Raw genomic sequence first — 19,558 nt, forward strand, 5'->3', positions numbered from 1 at the left:
GCATCCACAGCTTCTCTGGGCAACCGGTTCCAGTGTCTCACTACCCACACAGGAAAGAATTTCTTCCTAAGATCTGATCTAAATCTACCCTCTTTCAGTTTAAAACCATTCCCCCTTGTCCTGTCACTACTTGCCCTTGTAAAAAGCCCCTCTCCATCTTTCCTGTAGGCCCCCTTCAGGTACTGGAAGGCTGCTGTAAGGTCTCCCTGGAGCCTTCTCTTCTCCAGACTGAACAATCCCAACTTTTTCAGCCTGTCTTCATAGGAGAGGTGCTCCAGCCCTGTGATCATCTTTGTGGCCCTCCTCTGGACTCGTTCCAACAGCTCCATGTCCTTCTTATGCTGGGGGCCCCAGAGCTGAATGCAGTACTCCAGGAGGGGTCTCATGAGAGTAGAGTAAAGGGGCAGAATCACCTCCCTCCACCTGATGGCCACGGTGCTTTTGATGCAGCTCAGGTTACAGTTGGCCTGGGCTGCAAACGCACACTGCAGGCACATGGTGAACTTCTCATCAACTGTCACCCCCAAGTCCTTCTCCTCAGGGCTGCTCTCAACCCATTCTCTGCCCAGTCTGTATTTGTGCTTGGGATTGTCCCGAACCATGTGCAGGACCTTGCACTTGGCTTTGTTAAACTTCATGCAGTTTGCACAGGCCCAGCTCTCAAGTCTGTCAAGGTCCCTCTGGATGGCACCCCTTCCCTCCAGCATGTTGACTGCAGCACACAGCTTGGTGTCATCGGCAAACTTGCTGAGGGCACACTCAATCCCACTGTCCATGTCTCTGACAAAGATGTTAAACAGGACCGGTCCCAATACCAACCCCTGAGGAACACCACTCATCACTGTTGTCCACTAGGACATGGAGCCGTTGACCGTAACTCTTTGAGTGTGACCATCCAGCCAATTCCTTATCCACTGAGTGGTCCATCCATCAAGTCCATGTCTCTCCAGTTTAGCGACGAGGGTGTCATGCGGGATAGTGTCAAATGCTTTGCATGAGTCCAGGTAGGTGACATCAGTTGCTCTTCCCCTATCCCCCAGTGCTGTAACCCCATCGTAGAAGGCCACCAAATTTGTTCACGCATGATTTGCACTTAGTGAAGCGATGTTGGCTCTCACCAATCACCTCCTTGATTTCCATGCGCCTCGGTACAGTTTCCAGGAGGATCTGCTCCATGGTCTTGTCAGGCACAGAGGTGAGACTGACTGGCCTGTAGTTCCCCGGGTCTTCCTTTTTTTCCCTTCTTGAAGATGGGGGTTATGTTTCCCTTTTTCCAGTCAGTGGGAATTTCACCAAACTGCCACGACTTCTCAAAAATGATGAATAGCTTAGCAACTTCATCTGCCCATTCCATCAGGACTCACAGATGTATCTCATCAGGTCCCATGGACTTGTGCACCTTCAGGTTCCTTAGATGGTCTCGAATCTGATCTTCTTCTACAGGGGGCGGTTCTTCACCCTTCCAGTCCCTGTCTCTGCATTCTGCGACTTGGGCCTTGCAGCTCGAGCACTTGCTGGTGAAGACGGAGGCAAAAAAGTCATTGAGTACCTCAGCCTTCTCCATATCCTGGGTAACCAGGTCTCCCGTTTCCTTCTGGAGAAGGCCTACATTTTCCCTAGTCTTCCTTTTATCGCTGACATTCCTATAGAAGCATTTCTTGTTGTCCTCGACATCCCTGGTCAGATTTAATTCTATTAGGGCTTTAGCCTTCCTAACCTGGTCCCTTGCTGCTCAGACAATTTCCCTGTATCCCTCCCAGGCTACCTGCCCTTGCTTCCACCTTCTGTAGGCTTCCTTCTTGTGCCTGAGCTTATCCAGAAGCACCTTTTTTTAATAAGAATTTTTATTATTACTAATTTTCCCCTAAGATTTACTGAAAGATTACTCTATTCAAACATATACAATTTAATGGCATCAGTTATTCACTGGAGATTTGTTTTTAACTGATGTTATGAGATACTTTTCAAGTGCTTAATTCTGCAGAAAGGCCATTTAAAGTTCGATTTTGAAATAAGAGCTGCTATAAACCAGTGATAGAACTCGAGGGAGAGGCAGGAAGATAAGCCAGGGGAGGTTTAGGTTGGATATTAGGAAAAGGTTCTTCACCCAGAGGGTGGTGGAGCACTGGAACAGGCTCCCCAGGGAAGCAGTCATGGTGCCAAGCCTGTCAGCATCCAAGAAGCATTTGGACAATGCTGTCAGACACATGGTGTGAATTCTGGGGTTGTCCTATGCTGGGACAGGAGTTGGACTCGATGATCCTGTGTGTCCCTTCCAACTCAGGACATTCTATGATTCTATGATTTTATGTGTTGGCATCAGATCTAAAGAGAATAAAGAGCATGTGCTGAGGTTGTATCTTCATGCTACTAGCTTCATGCTAGGTGTGAGTTGCTATCCATGTAAATGATAGTGAGTGATCTGTGAACCATTTATCAGTATGATCTCAGAAGTTAGATTAGACCTGTGCAAGTACTGACAGTTAAAGAAAGTAATAAGTTATACCCTGGTAGTCTCGTGAAATAGTGGGTAAAAAAAAAGAAGAAAAAATAAAACAAGGTACTGCCTCAGTACTGATAGATTTACATATAACACAGCAAGAGGAAATATTTCGAGATGTTCTGCTCTCAGATACAAGGTTGATTCAGCTATTTTTCTAGTGTTCTCTTTGGTTACAGTTCCAGTAAGTGATTTTCACTGTATTAACCTGAATGTGATATTTTTCACTGGCAGATAATTGTGATGATCAGTTGGTGTCTGCTTTGCCTCAGTCATCATTCAGCAGTTCATCAGAGCTGTCTAGCAGTCATAGCCCTGGATTTGCAAAGCTCAATCGAAGAGAAGGTGAGTGCATTTTGGTTGATTGATGTTATTTTTAATAAGTTTATTTTAAGTAGTTTTGTACCTATGCACAATGCTGAATTGATAAATAGTGAGCATATTCTGGGTTATTTGGGCTGGAGAGAGATCCATTTGTTGTTTTAAAGAGAATGGGAAGGTAAAACAGTCGCAGTCTCAAAGAATTCACTTTGCCGTGTACACTAAGTTTTTCATGGTAAAATTATACATTCAGACACTTGTGAATGTTTTACTAATTTTAGTGTAGAGGATTCATCCTGACTGTACCCAAAATCTTCATGTGATTTCCCGGCATAAAATGTAGACAGCTTTGGACATATATTTGTACCTACTCCTAAAATAAAATTTAAATTAATTTTCTTTCTTAACAAGACAATAATAACAGAAATAATCTCTTTTCTCTTAGAGGACAAATAGAAGAAGTGCAAACATATGAGTGTCATTGTATGTCATCCTGTAAGGAAATAGGGGTAAATGCAGATTCCATTTAGAATTTGGACAGGACCAGATATTCAGGAAATATTTTTGAGATACTGCTTTCTCTTTTTCCTGGCAATTTAAAATCTTGATTATTGCAATTTTATTTCTTCGCTGAGCCTACTATTTTATTATGCTCAGTCACTGACACTGTGGCAGACTACATAACTGGCATATGGTCCAAATTTTTACTGAAGTGAAGGAAACATGCCTGTTAGGTTATTATTTATGTTATACCTCTACATTAATCTTCTGAAAGGTCTGTATCATTTCTAATTTTCTTTGATGTAGTAGTTAAACGTGCATTTTCAATCTTTTTGGTCAATTATGGGACACTTTGTTTTGTTAAATGCAAAAAACTTTGGTAGCGTTGTTATTTTTGTCTTTTCTGATGTAGCTAAAAGTATAAAACACTTGGGTATATGTCAGAAGATGTGGAGATTACCCATTTTAACTGAAGTCCAGTGGTAACTCAAATCTTGTGTTTTGTGTCAAAGATAATGCAGGAATGAGAAATTATTAATTTCTGTTAATTACTGTAAACATGTTTTCTGTTCCTAATGACAACAGTCTTATTATAAGGACGTCTATTCTGAACATTTTTGAAAGTACCTGTTAGATTATAAAAACCTGTCAAAAAAAAAAAAAAAATTAAACTGTCAAGACATATCATGTTAGACTTTGTGCTGTGTTTGTAGCCTATTTGTGATAAGTAATTACGTTCAAAAGTCATGTTAAAATATCCATGTAAGTACACTGAACATTAAAAAGATAAAAAATAACTTTGAAATACCTAGAAAACTTAGTTATCAGCCTCATTAAGCAAGTATCCAGGAGCTCAGTCATTCCTGTCAATAACATACTTAAGGTAATTTTTCTTCTTTATTTTTTTTTTTTTTTCTTTTCCCCAGCATACCAGCAAGGTTCTTGGTCTTAACATCATGGTGCTAATGCTAAGAAGGAAGAAAAATCTTTAGGAAGGATTTTCTTAACATGTGGCAATATGGTGTTATTGGTAAACAAAATCCCACTTGCTGACATACCTAAAAATAATACTCTGGTTTAAAATGATAGCTTAAAAACAACTAAAATGTGGGTTCAAATGAAATCAGTTTAGATATCCAAGAGCATATGTTACTGTTTCAAATCATCTTTGTCTGGTGTTGTAAACCAATCATGATCCACAGTGTAGTCTAAGTTCAAGGAAGTTATGAAGCTCAACTTCCCACCCATTGGTAAGCTGTCTGACAACATGAGCATGCAGTGGCTGGAGCTGCTACACGCATTTGTGGAAGAAGGAGCTTCTATAGACACTGACTTTTGTTAATTATTACCCATGAGGAAGAAGGAAAGAAGCTGATTCTCTTAGGTCACAAGCTAATCTTAATACTTCAGCATTAATATAATGAGAACTGTGCTAGTTATTTAGAGTCATTCAAATGCATCCCGTTCCACTCATATATTTAATTATTATATTTTATAGCAATATATATAATTGATAAGTATACAAATTAAATCTTAAGAATACTTTGCACTGCCAAAAACATTTCCATTCTTGGATATCCATAATTTATTGGAACATTTGCTGTGTGCTGATTGATAGAAGCTCTATAGTGAAGAAGGAATATCCCAATCTATTTCATTATCCTAGTGTACAAATCTGATAAGCATGAACTTCTGTTTTGAATGAAGTTGTGATATTAAAGAAAATTATATATTGTGGAAGGACTTGCCTTATTTTGAAGTAATATGCGCTCTTAGAATCTTAACTAACATGAGTTCCTGTCAAACAGTATATTGGTCTTCCCAAAAATGTACATTTAAAAACTTTTTCCATTTGTCTCTTTTCATGTGCTATGAAGTTGTTAGTATCATGCATGCATTTTTTAGATTTATACTTTCCTTCACACTGTCCTGTAGTGTGTGTACACATTAGAAATACTCATAGCTTTACATCTAGTATCTTTCCATCTCATGTAGATACAAAGCAGCAGGTTGCCTAATTAGAAGATTGCTAGCTCTCTACCTTCTCATTCTGTATCCCTCAGGTTCACAGTACTCAAGAGGGTACAGATTTGAATGTCATATTCATGCTCAAATATTTTGTTGATTTAATAACTTATGACCAGACTGTTGGTTAGATATGTTTTGGTTCATTCAGACATAATTATATAGAATTGTATAGATGGGGTGGGTTGAAAAATTTCTTCAGTCTTCAATAAATCAATTTTAAGTAAATTTGTCTTAACTTTTTTTTTTTTTTCAGTGGGAATAGAGACTCAGTACTCGCTATTGAACAAGGAATACCTTTTCTATAGTGAATTTGTATTTAACTCTTTTCTGTGAATTTTCAAGGGAAAACTTGACTATATTCATAGGTGTATATACACAAAAGTTTTATTTGGGTGGAACAAAGCAAGTCACTATACATACACAGTTATAAACCAATGGATTTAGTCACACAAGAAATGATTGTATAACTATATAGATCGGAAAAAAAGATCTGTTATTAGAAGAATATGACTTGGATTGCTGTGTTGTCAGTGATCTCATGGAAACAATAAACACATCATTACAGTTTCAAAATAAATTGTCTGATAATTGTAAATAGGTTTGCCTTTAGATAACTCTCTACTTCGAATAAAACCACATCATTCATTCAGTCAAAGTTAGTGTTTGGAAGTGATTCTGACGTTCTAACACTCAATTCAGACAAGCAGATTACGGTCCTAGTCCAGTAATATACTTGTCTCTTAAAACACCAAAAATTAGGGAAAATTGAACACAATTTAGACAGGAGAAAGTACAGTGTTTTTACATAGATTACTTAGGAGTCAAATTGTTGTAATTCGTCAGTAAAGAAATAGAACAAATATGCATATAAACCCACACTGTTTCAATTGACAAAGGAGGGATAGAAATTAGCAGGAAATTTATCAGGAAGGTGGGAAGTTACACTGAAGGGCAGAATAGTTCTTTACCATATAGCTTTGTGTTTACTAAATGTAGAAAATTAATAAGAAACATTAGAGATTGAGGAGAGAAAGCTATAATTTAAAAAAAAAAGTACAGTATGGAGTTTAAATGACATAATAAAAGTGGTGACAACTGAGAGAGATTAGTAAAACAGCTAACTGTGATTATGTTTCATCTCTCTGTTTCTAAAGGAAAAGGATAATATGTTTGAACTATATGATGACAAAAAAATTTTTTTCAGTGCATTAGCAGCAAAGAAAAGTAATAACATCTAGGAATAACTTGTTAAAAGTTCTTCAAACTTTTAATTATTATTGGTGCATTGGTTTCCTGAAGCTTTGTAAATATTCAATACTCAAGCACAGCCAATGAATGCTCCTGCCAACTGCTAAAGTAGTTCCTCTGACATCAGCTCTGTTTGCAATAATGGAAATGTAGATAGAAGAGTCAAGTAACAAGAATTAAGTAAAAAAAACAAACACTAAGAGCAGTCAAATATTTTTAATGGAAAAGTAGATCTTATAAAACACTGATTTAATCATTTGAAGTTAGTAGACATAAATGCAAGGATTTAATATATGTGGAATTTTATACACTTTTGGCCCAATGTTTTATGAATTTCTAATTTTAAATAATAGTACAATATCAATACAGTCTAAATTAAACAGATTAAGATCTAGCTGGTTGATCTCAAAAAGCATTTATCATTTATCATAAAGGTGTTTCCGGAGAAGTTCAGAGGAAACTCTAAGGCCAACTCTGTTCAATACTTTTTTTGATTATATACAAGTAAACACAAACCATTTATGATGAAATGCATAAATGACAATAAGACTGGTGAAATAATCATGGCAAAGCAATTATACAGAGATATGGTAATCAATTTACCTATTGAAATAAGCACTTTAACAGGGTGAGTTATAAAGCCTTTAGAAGAAAGAACTGAGGTCCTACTTATCAAATAGGAACTGTATCCTACAAAGTTGTGACTCTGCAATCAATAAGGGAATTGAGCTGAATTAGCAGTTCACTAAGTTCTCTAGCAAAAAAGCAATTCTAGCATGTTGTCTAGCAAAGAGAAGTAATGAAGCTTTTGTATACACAAAGAGAAGAAAGGAGTTCTCTACTGTCCATATAGCTATACACTTTACCACTGAACTATATAGTGAAATTCTGGATTTTGAAAGGCTTGTTGAAAAACTAGGCTGTTTTTCTATGCCAGTTCCACCACTGTGAATAGCTGATACAAAAAAATGTTTAGGGGAGGCAGTTTTTTTTTAATGTATCTTTCCACATGAGGCTAAAAGAAACAAAGTAAAAAAAAAAAAAACAAACCAAACACAAAAAACAAAACCCCAAAAACCAAGCAAGAGAAGAAACAAAGAACGGCTTGCAAGAGGTTTGAAAAAGCCAAGTGGGGACAGAAGCATTTAAGGATTTGTATGTCTTAAAAGTAGGCGTTTGGTCCAAAGGAGAGTCCATATTTTTTTTTTGCATAAAATAAGAAACATATGCTTCTTTATAGGGAGAAATGAGACATCCCACAGAAGGGTAAAAAATGGGCAGTCTGCAGAGCATGCATACTAGAACTATTGATAGGAACAATAAGTACCAATATCTAACCTGGGCCATGAAAGATATGCATCTGTCTACTGTTTGCCAATAATTTTCATGATGAGTAGTCAGCTGAAGTTTGGCAGTACAAACAGTTTGCTCCATCTGCAAATATAGAAGGTTTCTTGACATATTATCTCCCAGCCATGGTCTGTGGAAGAGCCCTCTGCCAGACAGGGAGAAGGTCATGTCATTGTTGAGGTCAGAGTTTTTCTGGTTTTGTCTGCGGTGGGATCAGTGTTTCATGCTGGTTGAACATGCACAATGTCCTCTCATTCACCATTCCAGTCCCACTGGAAAAGATTTATTAATGGGACTGTGAACCATTATATCCAAGAATGCAGGCCTTCTTTTGAATTAATGAACTTTTGCAACTTTAGAGGTAAAAATTCAGAAGGCAGTTGCTCTACAAGAGCACACATAACCATTAAAGAGCCTTGATATTTAGGCAGTTAAATGAGCTGGAAAAGGATTTCGCTGTGATTGCCTTGCCCCGTATTCACACACAATTACTTGATTAGAAAAAAAGAGAAGAAAATGGAATGTAGAAGATGTTAAGTAGCCAAAAAATCTGGCTTACAAATTCCTCCTTCCCTGAAGTAGAAAGAAATCCATGTATTTTATTTATGCTGTCAGCTTTGTCATGGTTTAACCCTGGCTGGCAGCTTGAGCCACTTGCTCGCTCCCCTACGGTGGGATGGGGAAGAGAATTGGAAGGGTAAAAGTGAGGAAGAAAACTCTTGGGTTGAGATAAAAACAGTTTGATAGGTAAAGCAAAAGCTGCACACACAAGCAAAGCAAAACAAGGAATTCATTCACTCCTTCCCATCAGCAGGCAAGTGTTCAGCCATCTCCAGGAAAGCAGGACTCCGTCATGCATATTGGTTACTTGGGAAGGCAAATGCCATAACTTTAAACTTCCCCCACCCTTCCTTCTCTTTCCCCAGCTTTATATGCTGAGTGTGACATAATATGATACGGACTATCCCTTTAATTGATGGGATCAGCTGTCCCAGCTGTGCTCCCTCCCAACTTCTTGTGCACCCCCAGCCTCTTCGCTGGTGGAGTGATGTCAGAAGCAGAAAAGGCCTTGACTGTGTAAGCACTGCTCAGCAATAACTAAAACATCTCTGCATTATCAACACTGTTTCCAACACAAATCCAAAACACAGCCCCATACCAGCTACTATGAAGAAAATTAACTCTATCCCAGCCAAAACCAGCACAGTTTGCCAGATTTTCAGAAGCGGCCTGGAAACTTGAATGTGATAAGAGTCATCAGATCCCATTTTTCTCTGGTGTGTATATGGAGCTTCTTTGTCTTTTTCATTAATTTTTACCCTACCTTTCAATGAATATCAAATACAACTTATTGCACTTCTTTTAGTACAAAGGGCATTTAAAGGATAGTTTATTCAATATGGTACTGTAAACTTCACCTTTTTAAGTATCAAACACTATGGTTTAATCATTTTTTGAGCTCGCACTAAGTAGATCAAAATGGATAAATGAATCCTACCTATCAGTAGTTAAAGAAAATATCAAGGGAATAGTTAAAGAAAAAAGAGTATTTCTCACCAAACAAGAAGAAAGGTCTATTTTCAGCAATTTTTTATTTTTTAAGAAATTGTTTAACCTGTATAATCTAATGCTAAAAATTAAAATAAAAATTAGACAAATTAAAAACCTAACAGCAGCTAGGTTTCTTAGCTACCAAAAGATAATTAGAAAGAGCTTACTCCCTCCATTTCGTTAGTATGCAAATAAATTTCATTAAGGCTGATATTTTGCTTTAGTACAAGCAATAAGAAAGTGAAGCTAGAATGAAAAAGATCCATTCTAATGGTAATCATTGTGCTTTTATAAATTACAACAGATCTAAGTTGATCCAGCTAACATCATGACCTAGATTTTTATGACTTACCCAACTTCAATAGGTATGTTGGGAAAAAGGCAGAAGTGACAATCTAAATGTTTTTTTTTAACACTACATAAAATAAGCAGTGGTTGCAGTGACTTATGCATAAGAGACCAGATGATGCATACTGCTCTATTGTCACTGAAAGTCCTGTACCATACACTTTCGGAGGAAGAAATCATAGGTTATTTTTTTCTTTGACCACTGCAATAATTAGGGATTTCAGTGAGAACATCACCACCCATTTCTCAGCATATTAATTGCAAAATTGTTTTTAATACCATTGTACTTCTTTACTTTTTTCAGTAGAAAATATTTTTTAACACCTGTGTTAAACACCTTAAATAAAAGTTGTATATGGTATTGTAGATGCACTATGAGTTTTAAGAAATTATCAAGTTTACATCAGCATCAGCGAAGGCAGGATTTGAAGCAGTAGTATTTCATTGATGTCTAAAGTTGTGTGTGTGTAGTGTGATTATGATAATGCAACACTGTGTATGGCAGAAAGAAGTAAGGAAGGAAGAAAGGAAAGAAGGAAGGAAAGAAAAAGAGAGAAAGAGAAAGAAAGAGAGAAAGAAAGAAAAGAAAGAGATAAAGAAAGAGAAAGAGAGAAAGAGAGAAAGAGAGAAAGAGAGAAAGGGAGAGAGAAAGAAAGAAAGAAAGAAAGAAACAAACTCATAGATGACTCCTAAGTAGAGTAAGTAAATAGGATAAAATATTTACAAATATTTTAAGTATTTACAGAGCATTGTGCTTTCATGAACACTTATGAGGAGTTAGGAATATTCATAGAGTTATTTCCAGGAATTAAATTCCAGCTTTGTCATCAAAATCCATTCAAGTGTAACAAAGCGTAAGAAAAGGTTTCAAACAGAGCTATTTCTTGCATAAGAACATCTGTGTAATAGCAAATTCAAATTATGGTGAAATACACAGAAGAAGCAAGGAAATGGTAATAAAGGTATTTTATTTTTGAAATTGTTTGGGACCATTTTCTACCTGAAATACAGCTATGGTAATAGAAAGAAGTGAGAAAAATTTTTGCAAATTTGTGTACAACTACAATATTAAAATACTCTTAGAAGCGAACTTGAATGGGCTGAGAGCAAGATCAAATAAAAATTTACTTTAGAAATCAAATTGGCTACAACTCATGTATTCTATCACCTTTATTAAACTCAACATAATAAAAAAACAGAAATCCTTATCCATATTGATATTTTGGGTTTAGAGAGTTTTAAATAATACATTTTTGAAATCTTAGATAAAGGCTGAATTTTTTCCAAAATTTGAATCAATGTCATGTCCTTTAGAGAATCATAATAGAATTTGACTCCCAATCCTGCTTTGCAGTAATAAATAATTTAAGATCAGACCTTATTTAATATTTTGAAGGACAGAAAAATTAGATCATAAGTGCTGATGCATCTGATTTTCTTCAGAATTCTCCTTGCATGTTCGAGGCAGGAGCAGGGGGTGAATTTTTTTTGCTGACAAATCAAAATCACTCAAAAGCATTCACCTATTTCTAGATGGACGAAGATCAGAGATTTTTGACAATTTCTTAAATTAAAAAAGGGTAGGAAATTTTCCATGTGATGTAATCTTGACTAATTTCAGTTGTAGTGCAAAACAAATTTGAGTGTCTTAAATTCTAATTTTTTAAAGAATTCTTAAATTTTTCAGTTCTAAAGGAAAGTATTATAAAAATACAATACATTTTTCCTGCCACACCCCTACAAAAAGTTCAGAGACTTTAATTTGACAAAGGATCTGTCTCCTGCCATCTTATTTAAAGTGTTTTTCCTTACCCTGTGAGTGTTCAATTTGCTGGCATACAAGATGTGTTTTTCTGTATTATGAACCTACTCATAATGCCATTGCACTGGGACAGTACTCCCATATCAGCTCGGCTGCATGAAGAGCTCAGAATTACTAGGCTAAATTAATCTCAAATCCCTGCAAAATGGTGTCATTCTCATGAATATATTAGTCACTCTTTCCTTCAGTGTCAGATAGGCAGGTAATTCAACTAAATACTATCATAACCTTTATAATATTATGTTACATTCTAATCTACATGTTTAGACATCTCAAAGATACAGAAAATCCTACACTAAGCCACTTCAGAAAACAGTATGTAAGAGTTAAAGTAAATTAGACAGTTGTGAAACATATGTCTCTGGCAAGTTACAGACTTCTCATGTTAAATTGATTAGTATCTAAAGTAGGACTAACAGGTGGAAGGTAACTTTGACTCTCTCTCATCCTTTTGGTACACAAGTGAAGAGAAATAAAGTATCCATTAATTGGATTTTGGTTTTAATTCAAATCCAATATTAAAGATAGACAAAATATTAAATAATAGCTTAAATACACAGATATATTAGATAATGGCATTATGTATGCAAAATGTATATTTATATTTTCATTCACTTTTTTAAAATTTCTGTCACAATCCGGTCCTGCTCAGGAGACAAATAACTGAGGAGAGTTTTTGAAGTGAGATTAACAGTGAAATCCTGTTACTTAGCAGTTTTGATTAAATTTCTTTGGTCTCCCGGCAAGCTGAAGAATAGTAGTCTCTGTCTACCCGCCATATATCACAGAATCACAGAATCACAGAATCACAGAATGTTAGGAATTGGAAGGGACCTCGAAAGATCATCTAGTCCAATCCCTCTGCCGGAGCAGGATTACCTAGACCATATCACACAGGAACGCGTCCAGGCGGGTTTTGAATGTCTCCAGAGAAGAAGACTCCACAACCTCTCTGGGCAGCCTGTTCCAGTGTTCGGTCACCCTCACCGTAAAGAAGTTTTTCCTTTATGTGGAACCTCCTGTGTTCCAGCTTGCACCCATTGCCCCTTGTCCTGTCAAGGGATGTCACTGAGAAGAGCCTGGCTCCATCCTCATGACACTTGCCCTTTACATATTTATAAACATTAATGAGGTCACCCCTCAGTCTCCTCTTCTCTAAGCTAAAGAGACCCAGCTCCCTCAGCCTCTCCTCATAAGGGAGATGTTCCACTCCCTTAATCATCTTCGTGGCTCTGCGCTGGACTCTCTCTAACAGTTCCCTGTCCTTGAACTGAGGGGCCCAGAACAGGACACAATATTCCAGATGCGGCCTCACCAGGGCAGAGTAGAGGGGGAGGAGAACCTTTCTCGACCTGCTATCCTTTCTTTTTTCCTTCCAAAACAAAAATAATTTATATTCAAGATGATTACATGTTTTACATAAAACACCTACAAGCTGCTGTATGTAAAAAAGGGCTAGGCAGAGAAATTAATTATAAATCATGAAAATTAGTGTAAAATAAAGCCATTATATTATATTTGCAACTATATTTCCTTCAGATTTCCAGTGAACAATGAAGTCTATCCATGGTTCCTCAATCAATTTTGCTGCTGTCCGGGAGCTTGACTTATAACCAGACAGGTTGTAATAAATGATTTGGATGTAGTGAATGGAAAGAGGGTGTAATGAAGATTTCGGCTGTACAGAGCATTGTACAATAGCACATCAACATCCTTGTCGATGTTGGAATTAATTCCATTTGTTGTCCATGGTATAAATATCACACAAAACTGCTATGGTCCAGCTTCAACCAGCTAAGCTTCCAAGACAACTGTGTGGACTTGACTTCATTATTTTCTTCATGCACAATGGGTTGTTCCCATAACTCCTCCCGATGACCGAAATCAGCAGAAAAAGGTCAAGTAGCTCCATCAGCAGGATTATTGATGTACAAACAGAAATGTTAATGTACTTTAAGGGTTTTTTTTAAGCCTATTAAATTGGCATGATGGTAGATAGTGAGGTAGTTAAGTAGAACTGATTTGAATGGAATCAGTAGAACTTTTTATGAAGTTTTTTTTTACTTCTCTGTAGATTTAGCCTTTTTAGAGCCTTGTCTGCCTGCTACTTCGTTTTTCTTTGTCATTACTTAACACAAAGAAGAATTCTGTTATAAGTTTAGTAATACAAAGCTCGCTATTACGCATTGTTATATGTTAAGGTCATTTAGGAATCAATAGGTTGTAGTACATCTCAAAATTAATATTCATGTCATTTGCAGGATCAAAGGTATTTCCATTAGTTATTTTCTACAGTTAAATAATTTGTGACCACGTGGATACACAACAAATCCTTCACCTGTGTGTTCTCTTTATTTTTTTCTCATGTTTTAAACAAAGGATAAAAAAGAATTTAAAATTTCCATAAATATTGTGGTAATCTGCTTTATAAATTCTTGTAGTTTTTATAGTCCTTCAATTTTAAATATTAGAGACCTAAACTGCAGTGTCATGAAGATTCTAGAATTTAAATAATTTATTTAATATACTTTATGTTGTGTTCTCTTCCTAGTGTCACATCGGTACATTTGGTTAGTACCAAGTGTAAACCTGGCTTTTGCTTCTATATTGTAAATTATAGCTCATTAATGATGTTAAATGAAAGTAAAAGATCATCAGCAAATTAAGCTGCTCAGTCTTCAGTAACTCAGGGTGAAAAAATTTTCTTCCTTTATATAGTATGTGAATATATGTAGGCTACTTACATAAAAACTACTGCTTTTTTGTTCCTCTTAAGAATAATTTATATTACAGATTTTTGTTGTTTCGAGCTGGGGTTTTTTTTGTGTGTTTTTTTGGGGGGGGAGGGGGAGTTTGTTTTTTTTTTGGTAGAAAGGTCTTCCTTTCCTACCAATAAAAAAAAAAGTTGTTAATTTTATATAGTCTTTTATTCTACATATTAACCTGTTTTTCACAGAATCACAGAATGGTCTCAGCCCATCTGTCTAACCCATTCAGATGCCTCTGCAGAGCCTTTTTACCCTCAGGCAGATCAACACTCTCTCCCTACTTGCTGTCATCCTCGAATTTACTGAGGGTATGCTCGATACCCTCATCCAGATCATCAGTAAAGATATTATTTCATTCTGCTTTGACAACTGAAATACAGGTGTGCATTAAGCTCATCATGACTGTGTCTAGAAAGCAAATAAGGGATGCATTATTTACATTTATGCACAGGTCTCAATTTGACCTTTTTTGTAAGGGATGGTTTAGAATTTTTTTTTAGTCTAATGTGAGTATTACAGGAAAGGAGTGAGAGCCACTACAAAAGTCAACTCTGCAACTACTCTGAGGTCAGAAACTGCTTATAGTATATTTATCATACCTTCTGGCTGATGTGGTCTCTAATCCTTCAGTAGGGAATTAACTTGCATAGGAGTGGTGCTGCTATCACTGTATACTAAGGTTGCTGTCTGCAGCATTAATGGATTGCAGTATGTCTCATAGATTATCCCCCGTACCATTTGCATGACAGCATAAAGAGATCATTGCTAAATAGTGTGACCTTCAAAGGAATAGGGAAAAAAAAAACATTTTAGGATTCGTAGAAATTCTACATTGTTATGAACAAATTTCACAAAAACTTTGCCAAAAAGGATAATTTGAAATAAATTGTTTTGGAACAGAAGGTAAGCACAGAGAAATTTCAATAATCCTGTTAGAAGAAGTAGGTGCAAATGAAAATCCAAAATAAAAATTAAAAAAAAAAATCCAAATTATAAAATTATTACCTACATTAACAAACTCATCTCAGAAGAGTTTATCCATTGCATTCGAACCTAGTTAGTCTCAGAATAACATAATGAACCTGAAATTCAATAGAAATCCTCAAGATTTTTAAAAGTTTGAAATCCCAAACAGAATTTTGTGTTCATTACCCACGAATTTTGTGAAAAATAATTTTTAAAAAAAGGCCATGAGAAACTAGTACTAACTAAATCTCTAAGGAAGATGAGAATGACTTAGTTAAGACCATTTGCATGCTTGCTAGACAAGTGCTTTTACTTCAAGGTTTAATGTTTGACTAAGGTCTCTGAAGACAGAAAAAATATATTTTACTCAATAGTGTCCAAGAAAACTGGGTATCATAATAAAAGAAGTATCTTTACCCACTCTATCAATATTTTTTTTATTGATAAATTGAAATCATCTCTTATTTTAAAACTTCTCAAATGTAACAAAATATATGCAGTACTGAACACCCTGCAAGTGAGAGCAGTATACTACTATACAAGTATAGCTATGAAAATTTTGAAACACAGATGGAATTATAAGTAGATAATTAGTGTCATTGATCAGGCATTGATTTAAAAATATCCACAACTGAGATCTCCAGTGTTGCCAGCTGCAAGAAGAGAGGCACAGGTTGGGAATTCTAACACAGGAACAATCCAGAGCCCTGTGGTGTGAATAGAGCTTTAAGCATAATTTCTGATTACAGTTGTTTAATTTCAGTAATACTGTGAAATTCCATTGAAAATTCTGAATTTTTAAAAGTGTAATAATTGTAATAATTTAATAAAAATATATAAACAAATATATAAAATAGACTTCATCCAAATATTTTCAATGTTATGGTTAAATTTTGTGGGCGATCAGTAAAAGTTGTGCTCATTGATTTTAGAAATAAAGCAGCCAAAATCTGCCTTTGATATTAAATCCTTGAGCTATAGAAAGATGGATGTCCTTCTGATGGGAAATCAAAAGAGTCTACTGATTCTAAAGTATAAATTGTCAAAAACAGACTGGCAGGAGCTCACTGATAAATGAATTTTCAGGCATCTCTTTGTATTTTGTCTTCTAACATTTTAAATGGGATTAAGCTGCCTCATGCTAAAGTGTACCTGATTTCTAAATATAGAATGAAGGGATGAAGTGGGATCTCCACTTTTGCTGTTGTTGAGAGGGATAAATAGACTTACATATGGCAAGCACAACACTTTGTTTGAAGTTATGTCTGTGTTTCTGAAATAAGATGTTTACAGTTTAAGAGAATTTATAAAATCATTGAGTTTTTAGTTAAGCACAAAAAAACAAAAAAAGGGCAAAGAGTGAACTGTAGTCAAGTGTGGATTCACCCTGAATGCAGGTGCTTAAAAATCGTAAAAATATCTTAAAGCAAACCAAAATCAGGACTGATTAGGGATGAGGAAGAACTGGAAAATATATCATTATTTATTGGAAATATTTTTTTTTTCATTTTGTTCTTCCTTTTTTTCCACAAAAGATATTCAGTGGATGGTTTGCATCTCTTTTAATATATCTGTACATTATTTTATACCCCAAATCTTCAAGATATCTTATAAACATATTTTGATTAATGAGCCATGAGAGTTTAAATAGACATTTTAGCTTCATTAATCATAATAATTCTGGGCAATGTATGCGGTGTTATTTTGTTTAAGTCCTTTCTTAAGATGTTGGTTTAAGTCTCTAGTTCTTCAGTGTCTTCTCACAAATAACCACCTTGTTAACTACAGAATATTCTTTCAATTTTTTCTAATAAATGTGGGACACATTACATCGCTAAAAAGAGTATTGTATTCTGAAGTGACCACTAGCTGGCAAAAGAGACACCTCTTCCTCTTTAGAAACTAATTGATCCTGAATGAAACTTATACAGGAAAAAATATTCTATTTCTTTAAAAACTGATGTCTTTACAGTTTTTCAAAGTACAGCTATCATAAGTAAACTATTTTGATTTATTAAAATGTAAGTATTCTGATTTAGGTTTACAATGTTTCACACATCTATAATCATATACATTTCCATTTTGCTGAGATGCAAATATTCAACAGAAATATGAGTAAAAGTACTTTGAGAATTAACTATGTATGCCTCATACATAATCTAAACCACAATAAAACAGAACATATTTTGGTTTTGCTATTGTTTTTTAATGGTGAATCATTCTTGTGTTTTAAAGTAATAATTCAATAGCTCTGTTTTCTGTGATATTCTGCTTTCTGCACTTGCCCTGTAGGGCTGGCCATATTTAGGTGTAAGGACTTTTTTGTAAATTGAAAATTATATGTTTGACTAGCCCAGATTATTTTTCTAAGTCACGTTTCTTACCCCCTTTAACAGTCATAACAGTAATAGTTCTAAAATATATTTTGTAGGGAAATCACAGTCTCTACTAAGTAGTTTCACAGAATCACAGAATCACAGAATGGTTAAGGGTTGGAAGGGACCTCTGGAGATCATCTAGTCCAAACCCCTGCCAAAGCAAGTTCATCTAGAGCATGCTGCACAGGGTTTCATCCAGGTGGGCTTTGAATATCTCCAGAGAAGGAGACTCCACAACCTCCCTGGACAGCCTGTTCCAGTGCTCTGTCACCCTCAAAGTAAAGAAGTTCCTCCTCATATTCAGATGGAACTTCTCATGTTCCAGGTTGTGCCCATTGACCCTTGTCCTGTCACTGGGTGCCACTGAGAAGAGTCTGATCCTCTCCTCTTGACATCCACACCTAAGGTATTTGTAAGTGTTGATGAGATCCCCTCTCAGTCTTCTCTTCTCCTAGCTGAACAGACCCAGCTCTCTCAGCGTCTCCTCATAAGAGAGGTGCTCCAGCCCTTTAATGTCTTTGTAGCCCTTCGCTGTACTCTCTCCAGTAATTCCTTATCTTTCTTGAACTGGGGGGCCCAGAACTGCACACAGTACTACAGATCTGTCCTCACCAGGGCCGTGTAGAGGGGCAAGATAACCTCCCTTGACCTGTTGACCACACTCTTCCTAATGCACCCCAGGATACCATTGGCCTTCCTGGCCACAAGGGCACATTGTTGGCTCATGGTGAACTTGTTGTCCACCAGAACACCCAGGTCCTTCTCTGTAGAGCTGCTCTCCAATAGATCAGCCCCCAACCTGTACTGGTGCATGGGGTTATTCCTCCCAAGTTGCAGGACTCTACACTTGCCTTTGTTGAACTTCATGAGGTTCCTCTCTGCCCAGCTCTCCAGCCTATACAGGTCTCGCTGAATGGCAGCACAGCCTTCTGGTGTATCAGCCACCCCTCCCAGTTTTGTGTCATCAGCAAATTTGCTGAGTGTACACTCTGTTCCTTCAACCAGGTCATTGATGAATAAGTTAAACAGGACTGGGCCCAGTACTAACCCCTGGGGAACACCACTAACCACAGGCCTCCAACTAGACTGAACATCACAGATCACAACCCTCTGGGCTCTGTCGTTCAGCCAGTTCTCGGTCCACCTCACTGTGCACTCATCTAAGTTACACTTCTTGAGTTTTCCTATGAGGATGTTATGGGAGATAGTGTCAAAAGCCTTGCTGAAGTCAAGGTAGATAACATCCACTGCTCTCCCCTCATCAACCCAGCCAGTCATGTTGTCATAGAAGGCTATCAGATTGGTCAAGCATGATTTCCCCTTGGTGAATCCATGTTGACTACTTCTGATGACCTTCTCCACATGCTTAGAAATGGCATCCAGAATGAGCTTCTCCATCACCTTTCCAGGGATGGAGGTGAGGTTGACCAGTCTGTAGTTGCCTGGGTCCTCCTTCTTACCCTTTTTAAAGACTGGAGTGACATTGGCCTTCCTCCAGTCCAGTCAAGAACCTCTCCTGTTCTCCATGACCTTTCAAAGATGATAGAGAGTGGCTGGGCAACAACATCTGCCAGCTCCCTCAGCACTTGTGGGTGCATCCCATCAGGGCCCATAGATTTGTGGTTGTCCAGTTTGTCTAAATGATCTCTACCTTGATCCTCCTCAACCAAGGGAAAGTCTTCCTTTCTCCAGACTTTCTTGTGTACCTCCAGGATCTGGGATTCTTGAGCGCTGACCTTAGTAGTAAAGACTGTGGCAAAGGCGGCATTCAGTAACT

General features: G+C 36.7%; 1 protein-coding gene across 1 annotated transcript in view; it reads left to right on the forward strand.

The window, feature by feature from the left end:
• The window catches only part of CNTNAP4 (contactin associated protein family member 4), a 246,282-nt gene that overhangs the window by 33,768 nt on the left and 192,956 nt on the right, over positions 1 to 19,558 (forward strand). Inside the window, exon 2 of the mRNA XM_068422299.1 lies at positions 2,735 to 2,845. Within this exon, the coding sequence (XP_068278400.1) occupies positions 2,735 to 2,845 (111 nt within the window). The remainder of the gene's footprint in view (positions 1 to 2,734; positions 2,846 to 19,558) is intronic.

Source organism: Nyctibius grandis, chromosome Z (assembly GCF_013368605.1).
Source record: "Nyctibius grandis isolate bNycGra1 chromosome Z, bNycGra1.pri, whole genome shotgun sequence".
Classification (NCBI taxonomy): domain Eukaryota; kingdom Metazoa; phylum Chordata; class Aves; order Nyctibiiformes; family Nyctibiidae; genus Nyctibius; species Nyctibius grandis.